Genomic DNA, 18,348 nt, shown 5'->3' with positions numbered 1-18,348 from the left:
TCTCTTCATCATCTCAATATATATATGAATCTTTATCCATTTTAAGGGATTGAATGGTCATATGTATTTGGATGATATATTCATATTGAATTTCTTCAATATCTTCTGGATATATGTAGGCTAGTTTACAAGTATTCCTGAGGAATAGGATTAAGCAAAATTTGGTTTTACCCAAATTTCATCTTAAGATGATTGTGTGTCTTGTGTATTTGCGATGATATTGATGTCATCTATATACACTGAGATAATACAAAATCCTTTTAAGGAATTCATTAAAAACATATATGAGCAATCATCATTATTTGACTAACACTTCTGTAGAAGGAACTCATTCGGTCAGATTGTACCATATTTTATCCAACTGTTTTAAGACGCGAAGTGACTTTACGCAATACATGTTATAATTTACTTTGAAATTCAAAATTTTAAGTCCTTCAGAGACTTTCGTATAGATTTCCGAATCAAGCGACCAGATTCTGCCAATTATATTAAATATCGAAACGTTATTCCACTTATAACTGGAGAGTATGTTTTATCGAAAATCGATATCAGGTCTCTGCGTGAACCATTATGTTACATACCTCGCTTTGTATTACCACCTCACTGTTTTCATTCCCTTTGTGGACGAAAACCAATTTGATCCCACATGGAGGATATTTTACGGATTACCTCTCTTTTATTGAGCGAGTGCAATTCTACCTCAACTGCTTTCTTCTATTTGGTCCAATCTGAGTGCTTGAGGCACTCTGCCATGACCATGGACTTCGGTTTAGATCCAATTGTAGATCTTTTATAGTTTTTGAGGAGAAATATTTGTCGATAATTGTAGTATTTCTATTGTATTGTGGATATATCATTTACCCCTTATAACTCCTTATGATTTCCCGCAACAAGGGAGTTAGGGTGTTTCGATGTTCCAGCACCTAAATTAATGCCCATATTTGTGCTAGATCGTGGATGTTAAGCATCATAGGCCTTGGATATTGAGCATCTATAGGGTGTCAATCAACTTCAAGTTAATTTGTATTTATTGTTTTGTTTATGCGGATGCTTATAAAAATATTATACCTTGTGACCACACTTTTTCCTCTCTTATTTGCATTTGGGAGTTGAGTAGTTTTATTAGGTACCTCCACTATTTCTGGCGTATTGAGTGCGGTGATATGATGTAGTGATACATTTATTGTCAATAAATACATATGATAGATTATTTGTAATGTGCTGCAAATTTATGAATCTTTAAACTTCTTGCTTAGAGTCTTTAATTTGTGGATGTATGTATTGAATGTTTATCTAAGGACTAAATGCATGTGGCATTCTAATTTATTTGATAGCATTTTTTGTGGTACTTTTGATCTCCCCCTAATATGTAAAAATTATCCTCATTAGCATATCGGGCTATGAATAAGTCTACTGTTAGAGGCTCAAGGTATTTATAACTGACGGAAAATATGCCTCATATAGATGCCCAATTTTCTGTGAGGGTCCATTGATGTACGTTACGGTGGTAATATCAGTACATATGCAATGTAGCCAAATTATCACGGATGGGAAATATTTATTTGATTTTCATGTACTTAACTGCAATGGAGAAGCCACATAATATGCAGTTGATCTTTATTGAAATTAGTCTGTGATATGTAAGACCTCATGACCTCCAACTTGAGGTTGGAAAATTGCAATTCTAGAATAATGGATGTGCAATTAATTTAATTATCTTGACGAGAGATTCAGTTGAACCATTTTGAGCATGTACACACAGGGTACTTAATATTCCAAATTAATGCCTAAGGCCATAATAATTGAAGGTACGTGAGTTGAATTCAGCGGCATTATCTATTGTAATGGGTTTTATCCTATGTTTAGGATAATGTGCTCATGATTTTGTCAATTGAGTTTTATGGAATAACACATGTGCTATATGCTTGAGAGTGAGTGAGGTTAGGTTCCATATGAAGATTGATAATAAACAGTAAAAACTAAGTTACTTGTGAAGATCAAGTAACTTAAGGTATAAAATTATCAATTTAGTTTTATGGACTAACACGTGTGCTTTATGCTTGAAAGTAAATTGAGGTTAGGTTCCATAAGAAGACATGAGTTGAATTAAAATATTCAATATGCCAAGTTAGAAATGTAAGATCAAGATTAGCTTAGTAGACAATGTATATGCTTGATGCTTGCGGTTCATGCCTTGGTGGTGAATCAAATAAAGATGATATGAAAAGAGAAGTCTTTCATTCTTGTTGCATGAGAAACAATCAAGTGAACTTCATAAAGCTTCCAGTGATCAAGTGAAGATCAAGATGGAAGTGAGGATGATCATCATCATCAAGACAAGAGGAATTGATGATGAGTCTTGAAGAGTTATGAGAAGTGTTAGAGCTTGGATAATGTGTTCGTCAAGTCCAATGGGATTGCTCAATGCAAAGGTACAACGAGAATATTTTCTAGTTTTGCTGATCTTAAGGAGTTTGGTGGGAGACAGGGTTATTGGATTAATAGCCATACTATCAAAAGGAGATGCTAAAAGAATTGCTCGATTGTTGTGTCGAATGTTCAAAATATGTGCTTAGTGCGGGATGAGTTTGTGTTGACAGTTCACTTTAGGAGTTCATGGTATCTAAAAGGTGTTTTAGATTTAACCTTTTGTGTTGTCGGCTTTAGTAGCAAAAAGTGGTTGTAGCTAAGCCTTAGTGGTGCTCGGTATGTTCTATGTGGTTCCTAGCTTAATCTTGGGGGATTAAACTTTGGAAAAATTGAGGAAGTGTCTAAATTGGTCTTCAGAGTGTTCATAGCTTTGATCCAATATGTTTGAGATCATGAATTTAGTAGGGATGTGTAGCCCTCTGAATAATCTTTCCATAGATTTCAAAATCATCAAAATCTGACATCTGGATAAAAAATTATCATGTTTTCATAGTGTCATCTGTGGTGAAATTGAAAGTTCCGATGATTAAAAGTTTCGATAGGTAGTCCAGAAGTTCAGAACTGTCAGAACATCCAATATTCATAAGAGTCGAGGTTCTTGGTTTGGAATTAGTTTTTAATCGAAAGTTCCAATGTTAGTCGGAAAATCCAATTTTTAGAAATCTAGTGCTCTTGGGTTCGGATGGTTTTTAATTGGAAATTCTGATATGGGGATCGGAGGTTCCGATGTGTGGTTTTTACCAGATCTAGGAGTGAGTTCTGCTCAGATTCGACCGTTGGGATTTTTGGGATCGAAAGTTCTGATATGTGCAGCCTGAGTCCAATGACTAGTTTTTCAGAGTGGGGTATTTATACCCCTTTGTCTCCTTGCGTGGAGGCAGAGCTTTGGAAGTGGTTTTGCTGCTTTTGTGGTGATTGTAAGAGATGTTAGAACTTGATATTCCACCTTTGAGTGCTCTCCTCCCCTCTCTATCAAGAATTTGTGAAAATCAAGTCTTTGTGACTTAGTGAGGATAGAGTGAGATGTGTAGAGCTTGTATGCTCGCACGTGTCGTATTAGTTGTGTGTGTTTGAGCATTTGGCGTTGATCGTGTGTGAGTTCGTGATTTTTTTACTCTTCGAGATCACCGTTTCCTAGACAGCTCAGTGGTAGATTGCTGGCAATCTCCTCAAGTGAAGATTGTGAGCAGTCCCAGAAGTGGTTCCAAAACTTATCATCTATGAAGTAGAGGAAGAGTTGGCTATAGTAGAGACGAGGAGTGCACGTGTCCAACCTCATGAGGAAAATAGTTGAAAAATACCTGGCTAAGTGTGACAGCGCTTCCTCAACTGAGACATAGGGTATCGGTGGATATCTGAACTTCAGTAACAAATTATTTGCCTTCATATTTTCTTACTCTTGTGCATTACCTTCATATACATTGCTTATTTGTATGTTCATTGAGTTAATTTTATGATATTCAAATATGTCATTTTGAACTGATCGGAAGTTTTGATGAACAATATTGGAAAATCATATCAACAATAAAATCAAAACATCCGATGAACACTGTTTTTAGAACTTTCAATTAGAGCTTTCTTGCTAGATTTGAATAGTATTTGTCACACATTAAGATGGTAACCTTCACACTTATTTAGGATGATTTTGCATTAGTTTAGTCTAGCATATTTAGTTTTTTTACTTATAAAAAATCCGACTTGGGTCATCCTCTTGACCTTCGAGACAATCTTTGTCATACCCGGAACTACCCACTTGCATATGCACTCATGTCACCAGAGTGACCACGATCGTGTTCCTGACACCTTCGACTTCCCGTCGCCTTGCTTGTCCTCATTCTTTTTCTATTACATGTCATAGGGCCACGAGTCAAGCGTTAGAATGACGTATGATAATCGATTCATTCGTATATTTATTGAATGTGGGGAAGTACAGAAAGTACTTAAGTCAACGGCAAACAACAGTCGGTGCTTAATCGATGCAAGCGGTCTATGACATTCGGGTTTCTCTCCCGACATACTCATAGCACCGCTCACATCTTGTCTAATCCTCATAACTCGTACATCCCAACACTATTTTCATTGTGAAATAATAGTTAAGCCCTATAGCTCACGAATGATAGTCGAACCACCGCTCGACTTCTACCGATAACCTATGTAATGCTAAACATCTCAGATAACTTTTAGGTTAGACAACAATATTTTTATACTCAGGTAACAAGGATAGGGATCATCAACATAGGTTCTACTCACAATTCCTGACATTGGCTCACTAATTTGCACAATATACCTAAAGCGATAATTTACCAAATTAGACATCATAAAATGCAAAGTATAAGGTGAAATATGCTTAGGTGCTTATCTTGTTGTTCTGGCGTTTCACTTGTGTACAAGTTTGGTTCAATTTCGGCCTCGATCGCTTGAACCATCGGCGTGTCACTCTCTAGTCAATTCAAGAATGCATCGAATAAATAAGCAAACGACGAAAATGTATGCTCCGGCGATGCCTTCGACCATAAAGAGTACCAAAGTACTTTATTCGAAGACTAGAAAAGTATTTCTTGGGAGATATGAGTAACATGCACGGGGCCAAAATCGATGACCATATGGATGAAGTTCATGGCTAGGGTTGAGTTCGGGTCTAAACAAAATGGGGACCGGTTAGAGCTCATGAACGATAGGGAAAATGTAGAGGAAGTCTCACCTTGGCGAGGGAAAGTTTTCTATTGGTTTAGCCAACTTCGGAGAAGCTTCAATTCGTTGATCGGTCTCCAGGGTAGTTATTGGCCTCGAGGTGGAAGAACTCGCGTGGAAGCATATCCAGCGAAGAAGATGATAGGAAGGAGCTCGGGGAAGTCTTCTGCATCGATCACCGGTCGTTGAGGTGATTCTCTCCCTCTCTATCTCTCAGTTGATGCTCTAAACGCTGGCAGTTAGACTGCGGGAGTTCCTGGTCAGACCGCGGGAAGTATCTTTTTCGCATTTCTTCCTTTTCTTTTCTTCTCCTTCTCAAATGACTTTAGGGTATTTCTGATTACCTCTAAACTATTTGCAGTCATAATAGAAATATACATACCTGGTTGAAACGCGCATCGATTAATAACGTATCATTTTTAAAATGGGTTTAACCCTTAAATTAAAATAAACCACATAAAACATGATATCATGATGATTATGCATGCTCAAAGACTAGATTAATATTTTGGGGTGCGATAAATGCATATATTAATTCATAATACTTAGTGTACTTTTGAGTATGGTATTGTTGCTGCAATACCCTATTATGCGGCAGAAAAGTAGACAATGTCTTCACAATCATATCCGCGTAGGAGATAGGCTGGCAGAAGCGCAACTTTGAGCAAATCTTATGAATAGCCAAATTGTATTCTGCCATATATTTGAAATTTTGAAATCGAATGTATGACCATTCGCAAGTCTCTTCAGGGAGGATCATAGCTTTTTGCTGATCATAACATTCTTTGGGAGATGTCCAAAGAGCTAGTGGATCTTCTTCCCTCGGATATTCATTTTTCAAATCCGGATGGTGCTGCCTTAAGAAATATAAGTTTCCATATTTGATTATGTCATGTATCGCTAAGGCATTAGAAAAAGGTTTAGTGATAGCTGAAAAGAAACCTAGAGATATCATAGAAATCTTGACATACATTGCCCATGTTACATAAGTGTGATCATCTAATGCAAGTCCTTGGAAATATTTGTTGATAATATGAGTCATTTCCTACATGAAAATACCATGAATTGAATTAATTTACTATGCAAGTAAATTAAATATCATGAAAATATTGTGATAATGCAAAAATAAATTCAATGTAAGCATTGAATTCTTATTGGTGTAGACCTTCATGACTTCGCTCCTAAAGTATTGGTCTCATTTTGAAAATAGGTGGCATGCAGTCACTGTCGAATACTTAGTCTATGTGCATGTAAATATTAGAAAACACATTGAACGTAATCACCATATGGTGTAGACCTCACAGAGTAGGCGAGTAACTCGCTATTATAACATGAACATCATCTAATTAATGTGGAAGACACTACAGTCGCAGCTATGTTATAGTCTCTAGTACCTTATGTTTATACCAATACAATAATAAGGTAATCACCTCAAAGTTTTGCATAATCATCTGCATATTATTTAAGCAGAGATTTAAATAAGTATTGAAAAATATAGAATATGTAAATATTGAATTGCAATTAAGAAATAAGCATTATATAAAAAATTGCAATCACATAAAATGATAAAGTATTATTGAGGTAATACTATAAGATTGCACTTATACACAATAATATGCAAGTCCTAAAGACCTAAGAGCCTGGATTGCAATTTTATATTACTAGTTAAATGCTCGTGCTTTGCAACATGAGCGAAAAATTTTCATTGAGATAATATAGTTGATCGAGTAAAATATATTCAAAATAACATAACACATGAAAAGAGTATTAATCTGACTCATCCAACAGCATGCAATGTCTTGAATCAAGATAATGAATAGAATTGTTGCTGCTACGAGAAGCCCATCGGTGGTTACACCACCATTGGTACCCTTTCGAACCCTCTGATTGAATTTATTGTTGAAAGCAACAACAAGATTATATGTTTGCTAATGGCTTGTGTAATTGAAAAAAGGTGTAATGATACCTTGAATGTTGTGATAATCCATGGCTCAGCTTTGCTAAGAATGCCGAGCTCAGAAGACCATGTATCACCATTACAGCAAGCATAATAACCGATGACACCACCGATAAGAACAGCTACAGGTGTCGACTCCAAACACACATATGTCCTCCAATGACTAATGCTATCAAAACTACTAAGATACTTGCAATGCCGCTATTTGACAAAACTTGCTTCCTGCCAAAAAAAGTGGGGTGCACCTGCATTAGAAAGATTAGAAAGCACAAAGACATCCATCTCGGTAATGGTGATGTCAACATTTTCCAAAATTAGAAAGCACAAATACAGGCACATTGGTTGCATCATTTACATCCACAACAAGAGCTTTATCAGAAATTGTCTCATTAAGTCTGAAAATTGGATAAATATGGATGGAAGATAATATTACAACAAAATAGAAACTATTTGTGTTTTATATTTACTTGTATTCTAGCAAAACTTTGTGTAAGACTGAACTTTATGTAATAATTAATATTATAGCTCCTGAGCTAAAGAAAGTAGGTGCAAACGGAAGGAGGGACTTACCATACAAACAAAGAGCCAGTTATAGAGATTGAGAGATTTATACTTCTGCATGGGGAACCATGCAGCAGTTTGAAAGAGATTAGAAAGCTACCAGCTGCCTTCTGTCACAAAGATGTTAAAAACAAGACAAGATAGTTCACAATCATTCGCTTAACATATGGACTTATAACGAATTACATCTATGACTATATACAATAATTCAATACATTCACCAGGACCAACTCAGATGGCAACAAAAATCATTCAGTTAGGAAAGAAAGTTTCGCATCGGTTTAACCTGAGAGCCCCATCCAATGACGTCGATCTGCTTGATCCCCTTGAATGCCTCCAGCAACAGCGGGAATAGATTCCTCTCACCCCTCACAATATACTGCATCACAGACCAACAAAAACCCACCAAATAAACGTAAGCTAGCACAAATCAATCACCGAATCGGGACCAGCGAAAGCAATAACACGGGCTACAGATCAGACCTCGTCGTGGTCAGCGAGGGACACATTCTCCTTCTTAAAAATGGAGGTCTCGAAGTCGAACAATGGCATAGCGGTGCCGATCGCCGGCGGCGATGAGACCTTCATTGCCGTGGCGGTAATCGGTGGAGGCGGCGAGGAGGCATGGGGGCGGGGTGGTGGAGAAGGAAACGGAGGCAGCGGCGACGCCTGGGATTTTGGGAGGGGCGGGGTTTAGGGTTTTGCGGGAGATGGCGAGTGAGGAAGCAGAGGAGGTGGTCACCGCCATTTGGAACAATATTGAACCCCTATGGAAGAGATGGGTGCGACCGAGCGGAACGGGGGAGGGAAGGAGAGCGGAGATGTGTTGCTGACGTCGTCGAGGACGAGCTCGCTGTCGGTTTGGAACGGGATCTGCGAGCGAAGGAGGTCCACTGCGGCCTGGCGGTATAGCCGAGGAGCATAGGACAATGGCTGGCGGCGAGCTTATCCTCCCGATGGCGAGCTGGGGGTGGCCGAGCGGATCCACGGCTGGGGGCAGTCGATTGGCGGTGTGTGCGGGCATGCACCTGGGGGCGGTGTGTGCGTGTGCGCCTGGGGGTGGCAGACTGCTGGGGGCTAAGGAGGTAGGGTTCGCACATGCGGTTGAGGTGGGTTAGCTGGCTGGGCCTTGGCCCAGGTCGGAGGGAGGAGAGGCAGGATGTCCTACCTAGTGCAAGAATCACTACGTACTTTTTAAGTAGTAGAGATGTGAACAGTACATAATGCAATAAACATTAAGTCTAAGGACTTAAACGTATAGAGAGCGGGTGCCACTGTCGTCGGCTAGTCATTGCCGTCTCGACGGGCTGGCCACCGTCGCGAGTTGGCTGTCGCCTCTTGTGGCTCTGCCCGATGGGCCACCACGGCGGGAGGAGCCACCACCATCTGTCGTCCTAGGGTTGTGCGCTCCCAAGAGGCGTCGCCTAGGTTGCCGCCGCCTTGTGTCGCCATCGCTGAAGACTGAGCGGTCAATCGGTCATCATCTTTAAAGTCGAGTGGCTCAAAGAGGTAAGATGGATCATAGATGTCATCATCTTACATTTGCTCCTTCTGTTCTTGCGGCCTACTACATGCTTCTATTTTGTTCATCCGTCAAATCATTGCACCGTCGGTCAGTACAGTGAAAGATGGTGACATCGTTATAGAGGGTTGCCGCTTAGGAGTAAGCGGTGCCAGAAATGGAGAGAGCCACCACCTCTATCGCGGTGATCCTTGTCCCATTCTATCCAGCGTTGCCAGTGAAGGAGTAATCGTTGTTTAGTGGATGCTGTGTGCAGAGCATGCATGTTTCATAATGTATTATAAAACAATTAGTCAGTAAACAATCAAGAGGGAAGTGAAAATGAACCTCGTTACATTCATTTATTTTCTTCATTTCGTTCCCTTCTCGATTTCTCTCTCCGTTCACATTCTCTTTCTTTTCTTTATGAAAGAAAATGAGAGAGAATTCCATCTCGAAAGGAATGACCTTAAAAATCTTTTCATGACGAAAACCGTAAAGAGAACCCGTTAAAATTGAAAGAACAAAAATCACTTCGTAAAAAGATCCTAAATCCTAACAATAATCAATTAAAAATAATCTCGCATCCGTTGGGAAGGCATCCATTCCCAACGAACGGGAGAAATCGACATGGGCGTTTCTTTAATCACATGGTTCGTAACAGTTCCAAGCCTCCGGCCTCGTCGTTCCTGGCCATGTGACGGCAGATCCCGCGAGTACGCACGCGTCCTCGTTTAGTCAAGGCGGCACCGTCGCGCGGCGCGCTAGCTGCTACGGCCTCCCGCACGTCGGCGTCTTCTTCTACCTACGAGGCAGGCGCGTCGCCCCGAGGCCTCCTCGTGCCTGCTGCTCTCCACAATTGCGTCAACCAGTGGGTGGCGCCGTGCTGGCGCGCAAGCAGCTCAACTGCCGGTCACGATTTCTAAGTCACGAGCGCGTCAGCTAATAAGTAGCAACTTTTAAACAGTCTCTCTCATCTTTTCATTTTTAAAAAATTTTCTTTCCGTAACTTTCTTTTTTAAAAAAGTTTTCCAATAACTTGTCCGTACAAGTTATCAGATAAATTATCCGAGCAAGTTAATGAGAATTTTTTTAAATAAAGTTTTGAGTAAAAATTAAAAAAAGGTTCATTAAAAAAAATTGAGAAAAAAATAAAAAAATAAAAATGGAAAATGGGCCTGTCAGGAGCACCGTGAGCAAGGAACTCGCGCGTGTGTGAAAAAGATCGCTGACGCAAGCACCGGCGTTAGGGGAACGGGCCCCGGACCACTCCTGCCCACACTGCGCAACATCAAGAGAGGCCCACCCGACAATCCAGCCGCGTAAATATGACCCCAGCAGCAAACTCAGAGGCTTCGCCGGCCCATGAAAAGGCCCAGACACGGTTCTCGGCCCGGGTTCTCCGGTCTCGCCCGCGGCACGGGTTCCCCGACCCCGTCCTGTCCATCTGCGGGTGTACAGGTGAACCGGTGCACGCCCCCTGTTCTGGAAACGCCAACCAAAGCCAGAAGTAGCCGATCGTGCCTGTCAGCCTGTGCCTCTGCACAACAACTGCAATGACTTGGTGCCTCGAGGGAGGATGAACGCGAGATCGCTTACGCAATCCAGCCGATGGTACGGAATGCAAGCGCCCGTACGCCCCTTCGATGTATCGGCTACTAAACCGTTTAAAATTTGGATTTTTCAGAGCAGCAAACACCCAAGTTCGCATGGCGTGTGAAGGGTAATTTCCCAGCAGCGTGTGAAGTTTGATTTTTGAGACCGAGTGCATTGGAGGTGCGTGTGCCACCATCCAGAGTACTGATTCGAGCTGAGATAATTTCAGTCATGCAAACATCGATCACGAACAAAAACTTCAATATTGCCAAATATAACAGGCCAATCCACACTCTTCAGGCCGCTGTTGCATTACTAGTCAAGGATGTACTATTACACACAGAAATCACTATCAAGTCAAATAACACGAAGCAATAAGAACCAACAAATGTACATATATCAAGCTGCTGCTGCTCTTCTCCCAACCGTACTCGGTATTCCAACAACCAAAGAAGAAAGGAAAAACACTGAGGGATTAGAGGGTGTGCGCAATCAGCAATGACAGTCTGAGAATTCATCTAGATATTTGATGGCACCTCGCCAATATACAGCTCCGCGTAGTCATCAAATATGCCATTTCTTGTCTGCACATAAGAAGGTTCCTTGAGAGATTAAAGTGAAAACAGAAAACCAATATGAAATGTCTTGACGAACTAAACTTCGAAACACAACTGGATAGCAGATATAAGGGCAGAGTACTAAAGTGATTGGCTAATGCATAAAAGCATATAAGAGAATAAAGCACTCACCAGATGAGTTGTGAGGAACAGTGCCAGTGCTTTTCACGTTTTGCTGAGCCTGGGACGATGATCGCTTCATGCGAGGAGATGAATCCTGCTTACTATTTGTCATGGGCAAAGAATGCCTTTTCTTCGGATTGTTGTCCTGTACTTCTGGGCTCATCTTTGGAGATAAGTTAGCAGATGCCTTTGCTCTTGCAGATTCTGTAAATTGCATATAACTTGGCAATGGGTTGCTGTTGCTTATGCGAGCTTCTTGATCAGCATGGTCAGATTTAGCAACCTTGCTCGAGTTCTCTCTCTTGGCATGCCTAGAATTCTTTGAGAAATTATCAGAGCTGCTCCGTCCTACAGAATCACTGCTTGGACTAGCCAGTGACCTCTTGCTTGCATGGGACCTGAGCCTTTTGCTCTTGCTCCTTTTGGTATTAACAGAGACCTCACTTGATGGTGTTCCATGAGATTCTGCAATGGTTGCTCGGCTCATCGGAGTTCCTTCAGGTGTGGCATAAGATTCTACAGGCTTTTCCAAATGGTCGTGCAAATCTGACTTTTCCGGTTCAACATGTGCCTCCTGAACAAGCTCAGGATCAGTGACAACATCAGGGTCAGTAACGTGGCTATTCTGTTGTACCTCCTTCTGCGGCTGGGCTTCTACTTCAGGAGTATTTTTCACTTCAGAATGCACAATATTGGTGTCTTTATCAGCTTTGTTGGTAGCATAGTTCCTATTTTCCAGAGCTCCAATCTCCAATACAATCTCCCCACCATCACCTTCTGATCTATCTGGTGAGTCCAGTGTAGAGGAAATTGAAATTTCAGTCCCACATTCTGAAGCAGCAACTACCATTTTAGTATCATGACTAACAGAGCTTACTGGAATACTTATGTCATTATCTTTCTTTGATGAGTAATCTTCTTGTGAACGAGGAGTATGTACCTTTGACTTGCTCCCCCCATCCAGATACGATGAACTGCTGGACCTGCTGACTGTCGAATTTGTACTCAGCTCTTCAAATTTCGACTGTGCAGCAGCAAACGCTGGATTGCATGACTTTCTTGCCACAACCCTTCTACCTTCCATCTCCAGTGTCTCCTCGGTATTACAAGCATCACTAGTGTCCTCATTGGATGATTCAGGTTTATCAGGAAGAGGGCTGGGCTCCCTTGACACATCAGCTTGGGTAGATTGTTGATCTGAGGGCTCCAAAGACTCGTCCACAACATTTTCTGTCTTTTGGTCAGTCACTTGTTCAGCATCCACATTAACATTTTCAATCAACTCTGATTCAGAATCAGATGTCTCTAGTGTCTCTTTCACAGCATCAGGCGCTAACTTGGGGAAAGATAGGTCTGAGTCCAAAGGAACAATCTTATCATCATGCTGAGCATCTTCTTTCACCTTTTCAACCACCAACCCTCTATTTTCTCTATGCTCTGCCAAGTGCCCCACATTGATTGGTGGAATTAAGGCTGTCCACCTCTCCATCCATTTCCATGTAACATCAGATTCTGAAGGATCACATTTTATGTGAATAGATTTTGAAGTAGACACGCTATCAATGAGCTGACAGAAGATACACCGTGTGAACATGAAGATATCAAAACTGGAGAAGATTAGATGAATTTTTACTATAAAAGGATCGTTAGGTCTTACCTTGAGAGCAAATCCATTACGAAGCAATTTCTCACTTGAAGAATGAAGGATGGTATCCTGCAGAGGAAAAAAGCATGTCAACTAATAGAATTAAGAAGCAAGACTCGTTGCAACTTGCAAGAATGTTCATACAAGGGTAACACTCAGCATTCTAACACAAAATATGATGATCCACTTACATGTTAGGTGCACAACAGGATGGTCACTTTATTGACTTATGCAAAGGTTTGAATTTCACAAGATACAAGACAAAGACAAGAAATAGATGTAGCAGGTCGATAAAACTGCACACAATCTGCACTGCTGCATATAGCAGTATAACACATTAGTAAATATTGACGTTGCTAAGCCTCACTCAGCTGATTCAGCATGACAGTTTCTGCTGTCTGAATCTGAACACCATCATCTCAAGGTAAAAATCCTAGCGATAAATGATAAATCATACTTGGTCTGATTGGACGACGTAAAATGCCATTCTGTTGACTAACATTGATCTCATGATGTTCTATCGACAATCCAATTGATGCTAAATTTTCATGAATAAGGGTGCCTTAAATAGAAATCATTTACTCACCTGAGACTCTCCTGCCGATTGTTGTGCTTGATGAGCCCTGACTAGCCCTTGGATTTTAACAATTGCAAGCAAGCATTGTAATGATTCCGCGGCCTGCTTTCTAACTAGATGCCCACGTACCATAGCTTGCAGTTTCACGAGATCCTTATGACTCGATAGTTCTTGACTTGCCTATGTCATGGAAATGGATAATATCATATAATGCTGAAAGGGAAATAACTTAGCATAACACTGAAGGAGAAATAACTTAGCATAACACTAGAAGGTAAATCATAGCAACATACAATGACTGTTTTGATGCCAGAGTGAATGACAATATCAGCAGACTCCAACTGATCTTCCTCAGGGTCTGCACTGCTTTCTTCAACAAGTGACGTGGTTTCCTCCTGCTTCAGCCCTGTCGATGAGACAGGAATACTTTCGTTTGATTTTTCAACCAGTTCCACAACAGCCTTTTCTGAAGTTTCTTCAATTGAATTTTCAGTTATCCTTTCAGCTGACTCCTCAGATGTTGTCTCTGTTACCTTTTCAGCTGGCTCTTCAATTGGTCTGCTGGTTATTTCTTCAGCTGGCTCTTCAGTTGTTTTTTCGGTTATCTTTTCAGCCGGCTGTTCAATTGACTTATCAATTATCTGGTCAGCCGGTTCTTGCATTGGTTTTTCAACAGGCTTTTCAATTGGTTTCTCCATCAGCTTTTCATCAGACTTCTCTTGATGCAGAGGCCTCTCCTCTGACTTCTCTTGATGCAGAATCTTTCTGTCTGGCTTGTCTTGGTGCAGAGGCTTCTCCGAGGTATAAGAGTATGTTGAAGAATAAATATTGTTGCTTGGTGTAATGTCAGACTTTGCTTTGCTCGAACTAAGAGTTTCAGGTTCAGAGATATCAGAGTTCTTCAAAACTCGATGCCTTGTAGACCTCCTACGAAAGCTCCATCTGCTTTTATCCGATATGGCCTTGTTCTGAAAACAGCCAACGTGTACATCAACCATTAGCACGAAGTCGTGTAACAGATACAGGGAACAGGAATTGGAAAACCCTTGCTGCTTTTCACACATATTATGAAAATAGAGAATAGTGCAGAAGTGAAATGTAGTAATGTCTATCCAAGCATACCCACAACACATGATATACAGGTCTCATTCAGCCTCTGTATGCACACGACGGTAAATTCAAATGGATATTCTTCATGAATCACCAGTCACCATCAATACACACACACATTGACTTTATCATGTATGTTTTATTTTGTTAATTCATATATTATTTCCTTATAAAAATCTTATCCAAAGGTTGGTAGTGGTAGGTCTATGCATCAATTTATTTCCAAAAATGGCGCAGTACTATGTGAGGAAAGTAAATTGATCTGGTTTAGGCAATATTTGGCAACAAAGTGAACCACCTAAAGTGCGCATGTGCTGACAGTAGGTGAAGACTATAAATCTCAAGCAAAATACCTACGATTCATTATTTCTACCAATGATCCATCAAAGTTAAACAAACTTTGTGTATTTTGTCAATTTAGATGAGGTAAGTTGTCCTACTTCAACAGGTACAGCAAAACAGCTTGTCCTGTCAAAAATCCAGACCCCAGTTCCACCACAGGTAAGTTGCCCTACTTCAACAGGTACAGAAAAACAGCTTGTCCTGTCAAAAATCCAGACCCCAGTTCCACCACATGTTCCGCATTCGCAAATCCACCAATCTAAATGGTGATTTTACCCCATCTTTAAGTTATCTGTGCAAGAAGACTTGCTCCGGAGTCAGGCAACACCACCCCTGTTTTGAACTCTTAGTAGGCGATGAAGTCATCAGTAGCCCACCGTTACAACCAAATTGTCAAATCAGGAGGAGACGAGGCTAGAAATAATCAACCCAGCAGAGGAGAACGACAGACGGATCGCAACCCAGCAGAGGAGAACGACAGAGGATAGCAACTTCAGCATCAGATGCCTCGTTGCCATCCTGCATCGGATCGAGACGGCAAAGCCAGCACCCCATGCCATATCAGAGATGGCACTGCCTGCAGCTAGACTGAGCCATGCAGCAAAAGGAAAAAACAAAGGAAATTTTTAGGTGAAGAATCATGCAGCATCATGCTTACGAAAAGATGAGCAATTTTCCACTTGTCAACCTTGCAAACAATTTCGAAACAAAATTAAGCCTGTTAGCTAAGCGACTGGAACGACAGGATCAGTGAAGAATCTCCCAATTCACCACTTGATTCCTGCTCCCTACGACGAATTAAACTCAGATCTACCCAAAATCACCTACACCCTGCCCCTGAATCCCTTGCATCCCACAGGGATCTACCGAAGCAAGCACACCACCCCGAAAAAGAAGCATCTTTGACGGACAAAACGTCGCGCAAGACCAAAAAAACGCCGCATTTCGCGACGGGAAAGTATGGGGCGTGGTACACAGCACAGTACCTCGTCGGGGTGCTCGTCAGCGTCGGCCTCGGAGCCGGCGGAGGGGTCGGATCCGGCGCCGGCGCAGGCGAGGATCTTGAGGCAGCCATTCTTCGACCGCGCCATAGGCGGATCGCTTCTACCGCGACCGCCGCCTCAGTCAGTCAGTGCTCTGCTGCGCCCGCAGCGCGCGTGCGTTTCTGGAGTCTGGAGCGGAACAGGACGCAGCGGACGGCGGCTGTGCTCTGCTCTGCGTTGGCTTGTTTGCTTGCGGATGCACCTGCACGACATTTTTATATTTTGGAGGCCTCCTCGGGCCCTCCTCTGCTTTTTCATATTTTACTCTAAAGCCCTTGCTCCTTTATTTTGCTTCACTATGATTTTTCATAGTTCTTTTTCACGTTCAGCAAATTAAATTAGTGGTTTGTTCAAATTGTTGGTGGCAATGTAAGGGTGCCAACCAGAACTATTTCATGTGAATTTCATACGTTTTGGGTTAAATTTTCTTTAGAAACAAAATCTTTTGCTTTTAGATAGTTTGCTCCATGTGGGCTTTTATACCAGCTAGCTTAGGTTAACGTAGTCACGCCACCTCCACGAAATTTTACAAATCCTTTAGAAGATAGGGGCTTGACGCTTGAGAGCTTGAGTCCTTTACCCCTGGGAACCATTGGAAGCCCCCAATACTTCTTATAAATTATGGGTATGAAAGAGGAAGAAAAAAAAAGAGTAAGAGAAAAAAGAGAAGAAGTAAGAAGAAAATATTAAGATTATATAATTTTTAGCTCTGAATCTGTCACTGACGGAATGGGATAAGCCGTCCTTGAGATGGAGACCATCAGCAAGCCGAATTGAATAGCTGTTCTCTTCACGGCACGGTAGCGTCTTGGCGCTGCAGTTTGGTTTTGGTTTGTTGTGATTTGAAGGTTACGGTAGGTCGGCTTTAAGATGCCAATAACACCAGCATAGCACACGACATGTACTTGCTGATGCGCATTTTTGGCTTGAGATTCTGTTGCCTGCTTCTTCTTTCCGAGGTCAGCACCAGTCCTGACTTCTTCACAGTGTACGCACTGTTACGATTCTCCCTCTCCAATCTACCGAGATTAGTACTGCCCAATAAGATGCTTGAACAGCGAGTGAGAAATTGACTAGCAAAGAATATTGCTCCCGTGCTTTGCCACCGTGTAAAGAGCAAAACGCTACTGCTCCTCTAGTAGCAGGACGGTGGCAAGTGCTAATGGCAGGATGCTGTAGGTCGTGTGGAGGAGGAGACGGTCGAGGGGCAGGCACGACGAGACCGACCAGGGGAAGATGTGCGGTGAGCACGAGGTAGCGTTGGTGTTGGTGTCGGGAGGAGATGCACGAGTCGAGGAACCGCACCGGCCTCGGCCTCAGCAATTTTTTTGTTAGAGTTGGGAGTTTTGTTAGTTTTCAGTTTTTACTCTGTGAGTGAAATTCGTGGGTGTAATTTTTTAAATAAATTAGACATTGTGAGTTTAAAAATAATTTTTTTTATTCACTTTCCGTATAAAATTATTTTCTCCATATATTTTATTTTAAAGAATAATAAACAATAATTTTTAACTACAAAATTACTTACTTCACAGAATTACTTTCCATAAAAAATTTAGATAAAAAAAACTCTACCAAACAAACCCTTACTCACGTGCCATATCATAGCGCAACGCTTCACAAAATTACTTTTCATAAAAAATTTAGATAAAAAAAACTCTACCAAACAAACCCTTACTCACGTGTCATATCATGACGCAACGCATGCATACTCTGTACTTGCCAGACGCTGCCACGGTCTCTTTCCCTTCTCTAGCGGTTGTTGGTTCTTTATCTGTGATGGAACAGGGCAAAATCGTTGCGATGAAGCTTCAGACGCAGCTCCTTTCTAGACTTTGACAGTGCCCCTGTGTTTGTTCAGAGAGGTGTTCAACTATGACCTCGATGGTAAAAATTTACTCGTGTCACTTTTGCCAAACTGTACATTTGGTCAAACTATACTGTGTGTTTGTCTCAAATGAAGTTACGAAGTACTATATAACTTCAGACCGAAGCATAGGAGATACGGTGGTGATGGCAAATGGTAGTAGAGTATAGAATACAATACATGTGAGACGGGACCGTTGGAGGGTATACAGTGGCGGACGCAAAATGAAATGCTATCGTAGCTTATCTCCTTCCTATCTCGCCCTCTTTTTCTTGATCTTATTTTTCTTCT

At 41.4% G+C, this 18,348-nt stretch overlaps 1 protein-coding gene across 1 annotated transcript; it reads right to left on the bottom strand.

Moving 5' to 3' along the window:
- Positions 1-10,978: 10,978 nt before the first annotated feature.
- LOC133925179 (protein IQ-DOMAIN 32-like) lies at positions 10,979-16,393 on the bottom strand. The gene is made up of 6 exons (XM_062371036.1): positions 16,137-16,393; positions 13,992-14,666; positions 13,708-13,878; positions 13,134-13,190; positions 11,486-13,043; positions 10,979-11,320 (listed from the first exon to the last, which is right to left on the bottom strand). The coding sequence occupies exons 1-6, from the start codon at positions 16,239-16,241 to the stop codon at positions 11,301-11,303; spliced, it is 2,586 nt and encodes an 861-aa protein (XP_062227020.1). The 5' UTR covers positions 16,242-16,393; the 3' UTR covers positions 10,979-11,300.
- Between the last annotated feature and the right edge of the window lie 1,955 nt (positions 16,394-18,348).

This window comes from Phragmites australis, chromosome 7, assembly GCF_958298935.1.
Source record: "Phragmites australis chromosome 7, lpPhrAust1.1, whole genome shotgun sequence".
In the NCBI taxonomy this organism is placed as follows: Eukaryota; Viridiplantae; Streptophyta; class Magnoliopsida; order Poales; family Poaceae; genus Phragmites; species Phragmites australis.
Note: the sequence above shows the minus strand (reverse complement) of the source record. Positions and strands in the feature narration are given on the sequence as shown.

Bases quoted from the DNA above. Each gene is read 5' to 3' on its own strand.
- LOC133925179 (XM_062371036.1), bottom strand. From the start codon at position 16,241: ATGGCGCGGTCGAAGAATGGCTGCCTCAAGATCCTCGCCTGCGCCGGC. The intron at 13,879-13,991 runs GTATGTTGCTAT...TCCATGACATAG, and splicing joins CTGGCATCAAAACAGTCATT to GCAAGTCAAGAACTATCGAG. The intron at 11,321-11,485 runs GTGAGTGCTTTA...TCTTATGTGCAG, and splicing joins TGTTCCTCACAACTCATCTG to ACAAGAAATGGCATATTTGA.